Source organism: Manis pentadactyla, chromosome 17, assembly GCF_030020395.1.
Source record: "Manis pentadactyla isolate mManPen7 chromosome 17, mManPen7.hap1, whole genome shotgun sequence".
NCBI lineage: Eukaryota > Metazoa > Chordata > Mammalia > Pholidota > Manidae > Manis > Manis pentadactyla.
The window spans coordinates 10,340,608-10,356,598 of record NC_080035.1 but is presented as its reverse complement, the minus strand read 5'-3'; the positions used below and the strand labels follow the sequence as shown (position 1 = coordinate 10,356,598).

The window sequence follows — 15,991 nt, the reverse complement described above, 5'->3', positions numbered from 1 at the left end:
CACTGAGAAATATCTGAGATTTCTAAAATGGAATTACATATCACATCAGACATTAGAAAGCTACATACTGAAAACTGCATTACTTTACATCCCTAGAGATAATCTTTACACACTATAATGTACAACTGTGACATAGCTTTTTATCAAGGATCAAAAATAGCCAAAAGAAAGCTTCTATGTATCTTAAATTATCAAAGAGGTTGCTGCTTATAACAATTCAGCAACTTTCATAAAAAGACTACAATATGAGACAACTAGATATCCATATGCAAAAGAATGAGGCTGGAACCTTACCTTACAACATAAATAAAAATTAACTCAAAATGGATCAAAGACTTAAAAGTATTAACTAAAGTTCCAAGATTCTTCAAAGAAAACTGAGTCATGAATCTTTGTGCTCTTGATTAGACAATGGTTTCTTAAAACACCTAAAGCACAAGCAACAACAAACATATGAAGTGGATTTCAACAAATTAGAAACATTTGTTCTTTAAATGACAACATCAAGAAGATGAAGGCCACCCACAGAAGGGAGAAAATTTTTGCAGATCACATACATGATAAGAAACTTGTATCTAAAACATATGGAGAATTCTTACAAATCAACAAAAAGACAACCTAATTAAAAAATAGGTAAAAGATCTGATACACAGTTCTCCAAAGATGATATACAAATGGCCAATAAGTACACGAGAAGATGTTCAATATCATTAGCCATCAGGCAAGTGCAGATCAAAACTACAAGGAGATAACCACTTCACACCTACTAGGATGACTATAACCAAAAGGTAATAAAAATGTCCGACAAGAATGTGGAAAACTGGAAACCTCATACACTGCTGGCAAGAATATAAAATGATGCAGCTGCTTTGGAAAACATTCTAGCAGTCCCTCAAAATGTTAATCATAGAATTACTATATGACCCAGCAATTCCACTTCCAGATATAAACCCCCAAAAATGAAAACGTATGCACAAAAACTTGTATGTGAATGTTCTTAGCAGCATTATTCGTAAGAGCCAACAAGTATAAACACCCTAGGTATTTAGCAACTGGTAAATAAACAAAACATGATATAGTAATACAATGGAATATATTATTCTGCAAAAGAAAGTAATATTGATACATCCTATAGTCTTCTTTGAACCTTGAAAACACAATGCTAAGTGAAAGAAGCTAGTCAGAAAATAAAAACATATTGCATGAGTCCACTTATATGAGAGATCCAGAATAAGCAAATCTATAGTGATAGTAGTGGAACAGTGGTTGCCTAAGGCTGGGGGACAGTCCAGGAGGGACAGAAGGGAGACCACTAAAGGGTAAGGACTGTCTTTCTGGGTGATGAAAATGTTCTAAAATTGACTGTGGTGATGGTTGCATGACTAAATACACAAAAAACCACTGAAGTATATTGAATGGATGAATTATATGGTATATGAATTTATTTTATAAATGTTAGCAGCACATAAGGATATGATAAATTTCATGGGGGAAAAAAACCCTCTGGAAAAGATTTTTATTCCTGAAAATACTGGTGTTTTCTTTTACTCAATAAACTACCTCATAAATTGTGTTTCTCTTTTGGCTTCACTGCCAGGGAATTCACCACTAAATTGTATGGTCAAATGTACTTTCCTTAACCTAAGTTTTTTAGTTCAGTTTTTGTCAACACCATGCCTTGCTTTCATTGTTTTAATTTGTAAGTGTTCTACTTTGAGAAATTTAAATCTTTCTTAGAAGCAGGAAGGATACAATAGCTGGCTGAAATTGTAAATACTTAATATTTAGATACTGAGGATGCCCACAAAAGTACTTGAGCTCTGCCAATCAATGCCCTTCATCTTAACTACACCAAGAACTACAAACAATCAGAGAATTATGAGTTTTTCCAAAGGACTTTTTTCCTCTAAATTACACTATCCATTTATAGTGTGGTGATAACATAATAACACATTTACCAAATATTTAGCACACAGTATTTAAAATGGAACATAAATAATAAATCACTACCAAAATTTAACTCTGCTTCAGGAAATTCATTCCTACCCTAATAGGTGAGGATGACTCCTCTGCATTTCGTTTCTGGGACTCAGTGTCCACATCTTGGCGCTTGTTCTTCATTCTTTCTCTCAGATCCCCTGTAGGTCTTTCTGGTGACCTTAGAGCCAAAAAACAAAAACAAAACAGAAAAACAAAACAACAAAAATCTGTATTTATATAACATTTTTAAAGAATATATTTAGAGAAATAATGTCACAAATCTCAATATAATTTTTCTAACTGTTCATGGCTCCTAAACCTCAGAAAAATAATTTGCTTCAACTTAAATATTAATGTATTAAAAAATGAGCATAATTTATAAGTTTATCTCCCATTACCATTCAAAACATACACATTACAATTCCATGGGGTGGCAGGTACCGGTGATATGAATAAGAAACTCTGTGAGCTGAGAGAAAGGGGTTTGAAATTAACAGCTTAATATGTTTTCCTACTAATCATGTAATTAATCTAGAAGCAACAGTATTATCATCTACACATGTATGTCATGGGATAACAACTGAGAATTATGCATCATAAGACTCACAGCAAATATAGGACTGTTTGTGTTATTTATATAATTCTCTTATATTTAAAGTTATTTCAGAATAAAAAAATAGTTAAAGGATTCAAAGCAAGACTTTAGACAGTGATTTTATATTCCACTGTGGATTTTTTTTTTAATTAAAAAGGAAAACATACATATTTATAATTCAACTGTGGTAAGGCTTCATAATTTATACTGGAAATTTGATAAATGGCTTTTCAATGACTTTCACACCATTACTATGTGAGAAAACAAAGCACAAATGGAAAACACATTGCTTTTAAAGAATATTCCTAGCACACTTTTAAAAAAGGACAATAAAGTTAAGGAATGATATGACCCTCTTTGGCTACCAAAAACTCTATATAAAATATTTTTCAAAAGATATATATAAACAAATCACATAAATATTCACATCTATTTCAAGTAAAGTAACAACACATAATTGAAATCAATTCCTTTATCAATCATTAATACAAATCACATGGTTAGTGAAGAAATAATTTCACTTAATCCACTTTAAAAGAGTCTCAATATTTATGTACATTTTATAGGTCTATACTACATATTTTAACAGTTAAAACAACTTGAAAATGTAACTTCTTAAGAACAAGTACTTAAATTATAACTATGATGTGCACATAAATCTTATTTGCCCTGGTTTCCTTTATATAATAAAGCAGTTTATTATGAACTTGTTTCTGTCCTAAACAGCATCTGACAGAGTGCTCTACATACAGTGAAGCTCAGTGACTAAATAAGCACTGCTGAAATACATTGCTTTTTCTTTCCATCTTTGAATCACATTATAAACTGTTTTTCTTCCCTATGAAAAAGGGAAAAAAAACCCAAGTACAAAAGAAGTTATCAAATGGAAAAACATGCACAAAATAGCAAAACTATAACAAACGTCTTTTATTAATGATACTAGTTTAGGTGAATTTTTGACCATTTTCCTCAAAACTCTCTTATATAAAATTTTGAGTCAGTAATAAGTTTCAAAGATAAATTAAAGCATGTATTAAAAGTGTAGTAATAATATAAACAAAACGAATTATTGAAATACTTTCCTCAGATGTGTGTTTATACAGGTAATTAAACATTATAATAAAGACTAATTTCCTCACATTAATAGAAGGGACAAATGGCAACCTAAATACAAATAAAACAGTAATCAGCATCACAAGTAAACTAAAATGTACAATGTTTAAGTGAACAGAAACTCAGCTAATGTTAAGGGTTTGAATTTTAAATTCTATTAAACTTCAAAATCTATACACCCACAAAAAAACTCACCTGATTAAGAAAAAAATCTCCAAATGCCAATGTTCAGTTTTATACTGTTTCTATAGCCAAAGCAATAAGCACATCCAATTTTAGGACTACATTAATTATTTGTTTACCAATCAAGTTAAAACTGTTCTTGTGACAGTCTTTAAGTATGTTACATCTTTAAACACTACAACAAAATCATCCTGAAGGAACCAAAGGAAGAAGTCTTTATTAAGAAAGTTTATTTTAGCTTGCCTTGAGCTGAGGCAAAATGATGTTCTAAATAGTACATTTACCCACATTAAAGTGCCTATTTTCATTTATATCAATACATTGTGATAAGGGATTTGGCAACTACAGAGCTTACATTAGATTATCTTTTGTCATTAAGATTTGAATTTAAAACATCTTAAAAAGCTAAAATTATAACCTATTTAAATTTTAGTATTTTAAGAGTTGAAAATTTTCTTACTAAAATAAACCCACAAAATTCTGCTGTCTTAAGAACCAATTTAAAACATATTGGGGGAGCTGTAAGCCATACATATTATTATAAAAAGATCTGTGATTAAAAACACGTAAATATTTAGCAAATAAGTTAATTTGAAAGCATACATTTTAGTAATATTAAATTAACTAAAAAGAGTTTGTTGACCTTTGACTATTGACAAGTCAATTACCAAAATAGAAAATTTGACCAAATATATGGTTGTATTTCAGATTTTTATACTAAATTACAATAGCCATCTTCTAGTAGTATATGAACAATTCAAAGTTCTCAATTTACCTTCTATAATTGCTGCTATAACCTTTACCACGGGGTGAAGGGCCATGTACGAATCTACATGTGTTTCCATAGAGGCAGTTGCCAGTCTTCAGCCAGTTACGGCACTGTGTCTAAGAGACAGATATTACTATGTAAATATCATTATTTATTTCTGGTAAAAAGATGTTAAGTGGGACAAAATTAAAACAAAACCTATTAAAATTCCAGCTCTCCTGAGATACATTACTCCCCAAATAATATCAGGAAAATGAAAAACCCATAAATACTATCACCTTTTTCACTCTTTTTTATGAAACGCACATAAAAATTTTACTGAACCAACATTCCAATAATACAACAGCCTGTTGTGCATTTTTATGACACAAATAAGTATTTCAAGAACAGGATTGTAAGAGAACCCCTGTGACTGTTCTAGTGACAACTCACCTCTGCTGTACTGCCAGTGCTAGGTCCAAGCCTCTCAAACACACTGGGTCTTCGGGATGTGCTATCAGATATGGTCTTGGTATTTTCCACTGTGACCTTCCTTCTAATTTTTGACATTTTGTACTACTTTAACCAAAAAAAAAGAGAGACAAAACTGTAAATTCTTCAGTTTCAAGAGCCCATTACTTTAATAAAGCTGTAGATAACACTGTAAAATTACAGATTTTCCTCAGGAGAAAAAAGGCACAGGAGAGTTCACAAGTAAACAGGTGAATGGAAGCATCCTAAGACACACCTTATTAGTGAATTTATAACAACTCTGAAATCTGTAGGCTAGAATTTTACCTCTTCTGCAGAGCAAATAAGAAAGATTCTACTCACACAATAAAATTTTCATAGTACATTCAACCTCAGAAAACACACTAGTTTAGTATCTAAATTCCTTTACATAAAAACATTAACATTTAGTAACTATCTTTCATGGAAATGTTGTGCTACCATTCCCCAACAACTGATTAACTGGAAAAGAAAGCTATGTCAATGAAAATGGGAGAGAAAAGCAGGTGAGAATTTTTACTGATAGTAGAAAGCACACATTTTTACAGTTTCAGTGACATCATTAGTTATGTTCTAAAAATCAACTTGGGAGAAAAATGAATACTATTTAAATATTTTCTTTGTCTTACAGAAGTCAAAGAACAATGTAACCAAGGATATTTATTTTCCAATAATAGAAAAAAAACCCCAAAAACCTCAATGTTGATACAATGAATTTCTTTCAAAATAAAACAGGATTTTCCTGTAATCTATACTACATTGATATAAAAGTCAAAGATGCTATAAGTAATCAACCAGGCTATTTTCCCATTATTAATAACAAGAAAGACAAATTGTAAAAATATTTTACAAAAAAACTCATTTCAAACTAGTTTTAAAATAGAGAATTAATCCAAGTATATTATCAGATGATTCAACTGGAAATGAAAATAAAAGATAATAGAACTATGATATACATTAGAAAACAATATTAAATTCTACCCCTAGAATAACCTACAGGGTAACTACTATTGAAAGTGGATAGGAACTGCCTAAAAGAAAGAAAGAAGAACTAAACTATACTACACTTTATACAATCTAAATGTCAGCTGAAGTCTTATTAGTAGTTAAAAGTTAATAGAATGAATGATAGCAGCTCAAGAAGCAGAAGTTCCATTTGGTATATAACTAACTGGTTTCCACAGAGTTCACAAATGTTTTTAAATGTTATTTCAAAGTAAAAACATAGCACTTTAAAGGAAATTAAATCATAATAGTACCAAATAAAAGCTTAAAAAATTATAAATGTTTGGTTCAATTAGATATTTCTTTTCAGGCCACATTTTTAAAAGGATCCAAAGAATAAGGATAATATTTGATAAATAAACAAAGATAATAAAACTAGGGGAAAATATGATACAATATGGTAGTTGGCAATTGGAAAGAAATATATTGTTCTTATTCTTTAATATAACATATTCTTATTTTTGCAATTATTTTTAGTGATTCAAAGAATTTAAAGTAACTATAAATTTTTTAAAAAGAGTGTACAGTGTCAGATAAATGAGTAAGAATTTGATGCAACATAAAATCATTTATGTATCAATTGTTTTCCAAGTAAGGAACAATGCAGCCAGCCCTACATACTGGAGTTGGTATTATAAAATAATCTTTAACTTTTCTTGAACTCATTCTCAACCCAGATGTGAATTTACAGAGGAAAAGTGGTAAGATTTCATTATGTCCATTTGATTTACTGACGATATAGAACTAAAAGCCAAGATAAGTGGAGCTGAGAAAGACCTAGAAAATATACAGCTTTGATTAACTGAGAAAACCATTTTACAATTTATATCTGAGAAGAATTCAATAAGAAGTATATCATAAAATATATAGGAAAACTTAGAACACAAATGTTTGAAGTTTCATTATGTTACTACAAATATTAATATGTAAATGTACATAGTAATCTAATTCCATTTTTTAAACATTTATTAATAAACTGAAAATCAAATAGGTTCTAAAATTCTGTAGTAGCTATTATAGCTATCTAGAACTTGGAAAACAGGGACATCATCCCACCACACTGCCTCAAGACGACAAACCCTAACCTTACATATTTCTCTCCACTGACAATGGAAATAGTTATGTCCCCAAAACTCCTATCACCAACATGCCCCCCCTCGCAAAACACCCTTCTCCAAAAATATCAATGGTAGGATTTTCCACTATTGAGGCAACAGGCTATTTATTATTATACTTGAAACACTGATCACCTATCATCTTCTTTCTTGTTTTTCTTAGGGCTTCAGATATTAACTCTATTGTCTCTCTTCTGGCTCTGTAACCTGTTGCTTGCATAATAAGCACTCTGCTATTCCGCAGATCTAATGCTTGAAAGTACGGTCTCACAACTTCTCTCCAATCCTAGATCACTAAAACAAGCTTTGAAGATTTCAAAGGGTTTGGACTGCTACAGCAAAGACAGGAAAAGACAAGTGAGGACTAACAATCCAGTATCACACCCCTCCTTGTACTCTTACACCAGAAAGGTTACTTCCCTCAGAGACAAAGTTGCTTTTACGAGTGACATCAATAATAACTGTATCTAGATTCACCTACATAGTGATTATTCCAGGAATGTTATCTCTAGCTATTGTCAAGTCCTCCACCTTAGGGAAAAACAGCAATGAAGTAAACATATATTCTTTTCTCTTCTCAGAGTCCAATGATGTCAAACCTTGCCCTAAAATTGCACTGAACCTGAGTACTAGGTCTAGGTTCCTGGGAGATCCCTGACAGAAAACAAAAGGAAGAAAGAGGAATTCTTCTGATCATCTACAGAGGGACTTCTATTGGTAGTTGACCATAAAAATTATCTAAATATTATCACTGAAACATTCATATTGCATAAATAAAATGCTTTATGCTTACAAAGAATATGAAATATAATATTTAAATGCTATTTGTCTAAATATATACACATAACTACAATACACCAAAATAGCATTCAAACATATATATTTATTAATTTAATTTGAAAGTATGTTACCAACTAATGTGACTTAATTAAAATTTTTCAATGTAAAACATTGGGCCCAAAAAGTAAGATCAATACCACCACAGAATAAGATGTAGATTTGACTGGGGGTGGGGGAGTTCATTTAAAATCTGAACAGGCTAGAATAAGAAGGGCTTCAAAGTATTTGAGTTAAACAATAAAATAAGATAAAAAAAACATAACTATTAAAATCTTTCCTATCTCAGAGATTTTGAAGGTTTCCCTTCAGTTTTGTTTTCAAATTATTCTTTGATTTCAAGCTGCCATCATACTTGCACCTACATAATCATGTCTTTCCCAAACACCAGCATTATCAAAGTCAGAGCAATACTGGTGAAAACCTACTGAATTATTTTCCCATTTTCCTCTCCATTTGCAAAGTAAATCCAAAAGTTTTTAAGATATCTTTTCAACTGAAAAAAAAAAAAAAGGACACAAAATTGAATCTATCTATTAAAACACAACAAATGAGGGTCTTAATAAATAGGAACTGTCCCTTCCCTTACAAAACTTACAAGTATCACAATATAGTCAAAGTTTCATACCATAAATATGGCTGAGAGGGGAGAAACACATAGGGGCCTCTTTTTGAGTAATTATTCCTGAAGACTAATTACTAAAATCTTGACAATTAAACATGTATTAGCTCTAGTATCCTCATTTCAATCCATAATTATATCTTTTTGAGGTCTCATCTTCAGGTAGCATTAATGAAAGCATAAACCACTTTAATCTGGATGAGTAGCTGCCTAAGATTAGAAATTTCTCAAATAATTAAGTAATTAAAATTATATAAATGTACTTATTAACTGGTAGTAAAAAAAATTCCAATCCACTTAAGTTCTCAAGTTAAAAGGGTTATATTAAAAATAAGGTCTCATTACTTATACATCATACTTTTGAAAGAGGAAAAAAGTTGATTTGATGCACAATCTAGGAAATTTTTTAAAAGAACTTTCTAAAACAATCTTGCAAATTTCTTGTATATACAGACAGACCAAAACAATCCCAAACAGCATTCCACACAAAGCTGACAGAACTAAACTGACTACACAGGCATGAGGAGCAAGGCAACACCATAACACGGCAAAAGAAATAACCTGTTAGGAAGACTGTGCACAGAGAGTATCCCATGCTGGCAGCTACTATGAAGTGAAATAAACATAACTGCAACATACAAAACTTCTAAAAAAGAATAAAAGACACTTCATATAGCAACACCAGTTAACCTTTCAACTGTTACTAAATAATCTGCTGAAATAGCTCCAAGTCTATATGAAATGGAGAGCGGGGCACAGGGGAGGTGGGGAAGATGAACACCCACCCATAACCAATTCTTCAAATAAATGTTAGGTTAATCAATTCTGCTTTCTCTATTTAACCGACAAGGCATATAATAATACACATTAAGACCAATAACACTAAAATTTTAATAACCTGTATAGTAAACTGCACCCACCTGATGGATTTGGATATTAATTTAGATATGAAAATTAGGTTGATTTTCATATATTAAAATATGCAATATTCATTTTGAGTCACCAATAATTAGTAAGCCAGTAAGAGGCAAAGAGTTACATAAAACTGGATTTTACCAGAATACACCCAGTCAGTAAACGTTTCATGGTGCAACTATTTTTACAGAAACAAATTGTTCCATACCTGCATCAAAACTCTTAGTTTCTTACTTAAACTGTCAGGTTATAATCTAGATATCTCATTATAAAATTGGAAATTATTTGAAAATCTACAGATTATATCCTCAAAGCTCTGCAAAATACCATCGTTTAGGTAGTAAAGACAGTAATTTCAAACATTACAGAACTAGACAGACTTTGTGAATTGACACCGTATACGCAAGGACTGTACTGCATAAGCACTTGGATTTACTGGAACAATATCACGGACTTTGAAAACTTGATATGTTAAGATCTTCTCCAAACTTTAAATATTTCTTCAAAAAACCCTAAAACCCGAAGAGACCGCAAAAGCCCATACTTTTCTAGGTAGTCCAAATTATCTGAAAACCTCTCAGTATAACCGAATAGCTTAGACACTCCACTCCACAAGTAAGATCTTGCCAATATCACTCAAGTAATATCACCTCTGAATAATTTTCAGCCACATAAATAACTTATTTAGAAAGAGATAATGACAAATATAAGATCCTCTCCTCTCATTTAACCTTCTCTGACACAGTTGCCAAAAGTAAGCACCTAGGGAATGTAAAACAGCAGCAGTCCTCAACTCCCAGGACCTATGTGGTTAATTTATCACTGCTGAGAAATAAACAAGACCAAATACAAAAAAAAAAAAAGTATGATACATTTCCCTAACAGGTCTGGAATGCGTAAAGAGGGAGCCTCTACATCTAAGACCATATTCCTGCACCTTCCCATCGCACGCAAATGTGAATACCGCATTTCAGAGTTCCCAAGCTCACAAACGGTAGTGACCAGGAAGAAGCTTCTGTCAAAACCCGTTCCCGTACACAAACTCGCAAGAATCAGAACGACGGCGAGAAACAAGGCCTCAGCAGAGATCAATTACTGCTAAGTTAAGGGTGGGATGCTCAAGGCGAGCTCAAAATCCTGGCGTGACCCAAGCGAGGATGGAGGACAACTCGGAACCTCCCCATCCCGGGTCCGCCAAAGCCTTTTCTCAAACATTCACACCGATTCAAAGTATTCAAGCTTACTTCCTCCTCCCCGAGCTCCCTTCGCAAACGCAGTACGGAGGTGCCACGGCGGCCACCGCTCCAAGGGGCGGGGGAGGCAACTCTCCGGTCCGCGCCTGGCCCCGGGAAGCCGACGAGGAGAAGGAGGTGCGCGCAGGGCACCCAGGAACCAAACCTCTCGCCGCTTCGCCAGAGTCAAGCGAGACTGGGATGTAATAAGAAAAAGGCCCAGGAGAGACCGATGAGCAAGAAAAGGCAACGAATACACTACCAGGCCGCTATGAGGATCACCTCAAAATGCCGCCGGAAGTCAAGGGTTTGCCCTGTTTCTCTGCGGACCGAGGCAGCTTCCGGCCGCCAGATTAGTCGTAGCACGCAGGCACCGCCCCTTCGGGGCACGCCCCCGGGCGCAACGCCCTCTCGGTGGCGTACAGTCGAAATCCTCAAACCTGTGCCTTGTGTCCTTGGAGCGGAAACCCGGGCCTAGGGAGGGCCAAAATTTCCAATTAACAGTGAATTTTAGAGAGTTTCCTCCTTTCATTACATAGTTTCTTGTAAGAAATGGCTGTTGTAACTGCGCAAACTGCCACATTTGTTCTAAAAAATAACCACAGCCATTCATTCATTCATGTTTATTGAGCAATGGTGCTGGAGCGACAGGTAGTGTTTGTCCTGTTTTTGACACCTCTGTTTTGTGGGCCATAGCTTATGACTGTGGAGCAAACGGAATGCACAATTATGCTTTTAAAGGCGCAAGCAGAAGTTTATTGAAAATTTAAAACAGTAATCTTTGATGTACTTCTGACGACCTTTCCTTTTGTTGTTTAGGGTCCAAAAGATCTGCATGATACTACTGTAGTTATTAAAATTGCTTGCAGTGACTAGTCAAACGTCTTGACTCAAAGAAAAAAATCAGTACCTAACCTCTTATAATTTTTTTTTAAAGGTGTACCCTTGTCTAACTAATTTAAAGGTGGCATGTATTTTGTTCTTTGACAAAAGCAGGGACTATGAAAACCTTTTTATCTTAACTACTGGTAAAACAGAAAGGAATTGGTGCAATGATTTGGTCTTGCTGGAATCAGCAAATTAACATGTGGGAGCAGAGTGAAAAAATCCAGGGCATTAAACATTCCTGATGACATGCCAAGCTATTTTAGAGACAGCAGCAAGAACTTCTGTACAAGTGGGTTTGATGTAACGCTCTGGCAGCAAGAATCCATATTTTCCTGTGTCTCGAAGTTCAATTGTAAATGAATATTTGATACCCAAGTCATAGATCCAGTCATCTGCACCTCCAGGAGCTAGGTCTATAAAAAGAAAAAAAGAAATTACTTTTGAAATACAGATGTTTCAAGTTAACTAACAAAATGGGATTTTTTTCCTTTTTTCCCCCTAAAACTGAAAAAATTCTGTTTTCTGATTATTAAGTAATCTAAATTTCTGGTGGAAAACGGAGGTTGAAGGAAAACAGGTTAAGGAAGAAAATAATTGCTCATAACCCTACCAAGGAGTGATAATCACCATTAACATTTTAGTGCCTTTTTTTCAGTGTAAGCTTTAATATACTTTCATTAATTTTTTTTCTGCATAAATAAAATCATCCTATACATACTGCTTTGTAACATTTCTAAACATAATCTGTTGTGGCCAGCTTTATGTATTAATAAGTTCGTATCTGCATTTCATTTTGAATGATCTCATATCACTCTATTGCAAAATGGTATAATTTAAATGATTTTTTGAGACCTTTACATTTTTTAAAAATTTCTAATTAATGTAAACAACTTAACAATAAACATCTTTTTTTATACATAATTGTTTCTTTGCTTTATTAGAACATTCTTTTCTCGAGGTAAATCTGCTAGTCTAAGGGTATGTACTTTTTACAATTAGGCTACATGTTGCCAAATAGCCTTCAGAAGAATTGAACCAATTTATGTTTCCACTAGCAAGGTGTGAATATGCTTACTTCCCCCTCCCACACCATCTATGGGAATTACGTATTCTGGCAATTTTATGGGTGAAAAATAATATCAAATTGTTTTATTTTATGTTTCTTTGATTACCAACGAGTTGAACATTTAATTTGGTATATTTGTTGCGCATCTTTATATTTTTTACCAATTGTCTTTGCTCAGTTTTCTACTTGGTTCATTTAATAAATTGTTTATAAAAGCCGCATTAGCATTATTAGCCCTATATAATATAGAGAGGTTTTTTCCCCTTATTTGATTATTTAGCTTTTGACTTGGTTTATGACAGAGTTTTCGTGTTAAAATATTTTATCTATCTGTCATTTATTTCATAGAAAGGCATAGTAGGAATCCAGTTTGTTTTTCTAAGTAACTTGTCAGGTTTTCCAACCCTATTGGTTGAATAATTAACATTTTTAACTGGTTTGAAATGCCTTCTTTATGAGATACTCGATATTATATATTTGAGTGTCTTTCTGTACTCACTATACCATCCTACAAATACATTTCTTCCAGGCTCAGTTCCACAGTCTTAATTGCTATACATTCATAATGTGTTTTAATACATGGTTGGGGCAAATTTTCTCTTATTAGTCTTATTTTTCAGAATTTTACAGCTCTTCTACCAAGTTTATTATTTCAAATGAAGTTGAAAATCATTTAAGTGTTCACTGGTATTGCATTAAATATATAGATTAATTTATAACTGACATATTTTTAATATTGTCTTCCCACTAAAAAACATGGTTTCTCCTTTTATTTGTCTTCTTTTATGTACACCAGTGTGCTTTTCTAGGTTTTTCAGGTAGACCATATTGATCTGTATGTCTACACACATATATGCATTTACAATGAATCCACAGTTATGTATCTAAATGTATATATGTGTGCATGTGGACATATGTACATGTAAGGGGGCAGTAGAATCTTCTCTCCATTTTACTTTCTACCTGATTATTTTTGGTAAATAAGAAAGCTACAAATTTGTTTAAATAAATTCATAGCCAGCTACCTTATTCAACTCTCTTACTGTACTAAGATTTTAGATTGTTTTTTTAGGTAGACAATCATATAATATGCAAAGTGATCATTTTTTCCTCTAATACCTATACTTGTATCAACTACTGAAGAATTGTTTATAATATGGAAAAATATCCATGAGCAGCGAATATTAGGTAGGTAGTCATTAATTCAGAAAATATTTCTGATAGCTACTATCAATATTTGGTATTTATTCCAGCCATTTCTCTATGCTTACTCACACATACACATAGATGTATAGTGAATGAATGAATGTGTGGAGATGGACTGATTTCTTCACAACAGAAAGCTGCTCTGTAAATGTCTCCAGCCCTGAAGCCCTGAGTACAGTGGAGAAGAGGATGGGAATCAAGAAAGCTCTGAATTGTGAGAGGAACTTGAGGGGTTCCTCTGTGACAGAATGAGGATCTGGGTCAGCAAAGGCAACATTGGACCAGTGACACCAAGAAACAGAGATACTATGTGGACCAATCTGTTGAGAAGAGGAAGAGTCTAGACTTTCTAATAGGGCATCTGGTGTTCAAGCAATTTATTGAACATAATATGAATGTGATTAGTATGAATGTATTTTTATACCCTTGTATATCATATCTGTTAAAGGAAACTGTGATACTTTCAATATATTGTCTCAAGGATCTTTTGCAAGCCATTCTCCATCCCTATTTTTCCCCCACACCTTTGTTTGGCAGTCACTTGCCAGATAGCTCTCCTAGAAATATGAACTACAGAGAGAATGCCCCAGGCCACTTCAGCTAAATAGCCTTTCTCTCCTGCAGTCATTCTCAAACTCATAAGCCTATTTTCCTCTCTTCACTAATCGTGGGGTTATACTATATTTTACTATTTAATTGATCACATCAGAGATTGACAATTTTTTTCTGTAAAGGACCAGATAGTAAATAGGTTAGACTTTGTGAGTCCACAGTCTGTGTCAGCACAATTCAACTCTGCTGTTATGATAGCTACGATAGGCAATGCGTAAATGGATGGGTGTGGCTGTGCTCAAATAAAACTTTATTTAGGGCACTGAAATTTGAATTTCATGTAATTTTCATGTGTTACAAAATCTTATTCTCCATTTTTTTAAACTATTTTAAAAATGGAAAAATCATTCTTAGCTCACAGGCTATACAAAAATCAGAAGTGGGCTGGATTTGGCCTGTGGGCCATAGTTTGCTGACACTATGTTTACTTTCTCCTCCGCTTCTCCCATATCCCCTTTCAGCTTCAAAAGAGCGAAATCATTGTCTGTCATCCCTTATGGATACAAAGGAATCCCTCAATAAATATCTTTCAGCAGAAATTAATTTAAAGTATTTGTTTAGAGTTTGCCACACATAAGCTCTCATCAGTGTGATAAAACAAAGACTTTCAACTATAGTGTGCTATGAGCTATACTCTCAGGCAGAGGCTGTCACTAAAAGGCATCTAATGTAAATGGTGTTTTCTAGACTTGTATAATGCTGATCTGCACAAATTTACATGGTGGCCCAAGGTATCTTACACATCCTTCTGACCCTTTGTGACCTTTTCTGCTTTACTCAGCTAAAGTAATGCCAAGTATATACTCCCTACATATAGCAATGAACATAATTTCTTAAATATCATTTTTATATTCATCTTTAGATGGCATATCTTTAGTACATTAATTTATTAATATAGCTTTGCTCACTGCTTTCTCAGCCATTCTTCCATTTCTAATTGTTCTAATCCAGTTGTTTTACATGTGAGCTTGTTTAAAGATTCCATTAGCAAAATTAAAAATACAGGAAACCCAAACACAGATGTCTTTAGTACCTCACAGTTCTCCATGATCTTGAGAAGAAATACTTACATAAACTTTCTGAACCACTGCCATGTGTATATCTGGTGTTTTTATTAGTATTCTCAATAGCGTGGACTGCTTCACTGGCCACTAGAGACTGAAATTAATAGAACATGGAATTTCAGTTAATGTGCTGCTTTAAAGCAAGACTGATCAAAGTTTCTAGAACAATCATGTATAAAAGAGCCAAACTATAGAAATAGAGAGTAGAAAGGGGGTTGCAAGGGTCTGGGGGATAGATAAAATGGGGAGATGTTGGTCAAAAGATAGAAACTTCTAGTTAAAAGATAAATAAGTTCTGGG

At 33.3% G+C, this 15,991-nt stretch overlaps 2 protein-coding genes across 14 annotated transcripts in view; both read right to left on the bottom strand.

Moving 5' to 3' along the window:
* The window catches only part of ZC3H13 (zinc finger CCCH-type containing 13), a 94,672-nt gene extending 83,425 nt beyond the window's left edge, over positions 1-11,247 (bottom strand). For 3 of the 13 annotated variants that reach the window (XM_036889666.2, XM_036889671.2, XM_036889673.2), the window contains exons 1-4: positions 10,868-11,127; positions 5,073-5,198; positions 4,647-4,756; positions 2,047-2,158 (exon numbers count right to left, since the gene is read on the bottom strand). In XM_036889666.2, coding sequence (XP_036745561.2) covers positions 2,047-2,158; positions 4,647-4,756; positions 5,073-5,189 — 339 coding nt within the window. In that variant the 5' untranslated portion in view covers positions 5,190-5,198; positions 10,868-11,127. Of the gene's footprint in view, positions 1-2,046; positions 2,159-3,883; positions 3,934-4,646; positions 4,757-5,072; positions 5,199-10,867 lie in introns of those variants that run through there. The other 10 variants (XM_036889669.2, XM_036889668.2, XM_057494549.1 and 7 more) reach the window with 10 other exon arrangements.
* A 353-nt stretch (positions 11,248-11,600) lies between these two features.
* The window catches only part of CPB2 (carboxypeptidase B2), a 50,138-nt gene continuing 45,747 nt past the window's right edge, over positions 11,601-15,991 (bottom strand). The window contains exons 10-11 of the mRNA XM_036889699.2: positions 15,698-15,785; positions 11,601-12,156 (exon numbers count right to left, since the gene is read on the bottom strand). Of these exons, the coding sequence (XP_036745594.1) occupies positions 11,972-12,156; positions 15,698-15,785 (273 nt within the window). The 3' untranslated portion in view covers positions 11,601-11,971. The remainder of the gene's footprint in view (positions 12,157-15,697; positions 15,786-15,991) is intronic.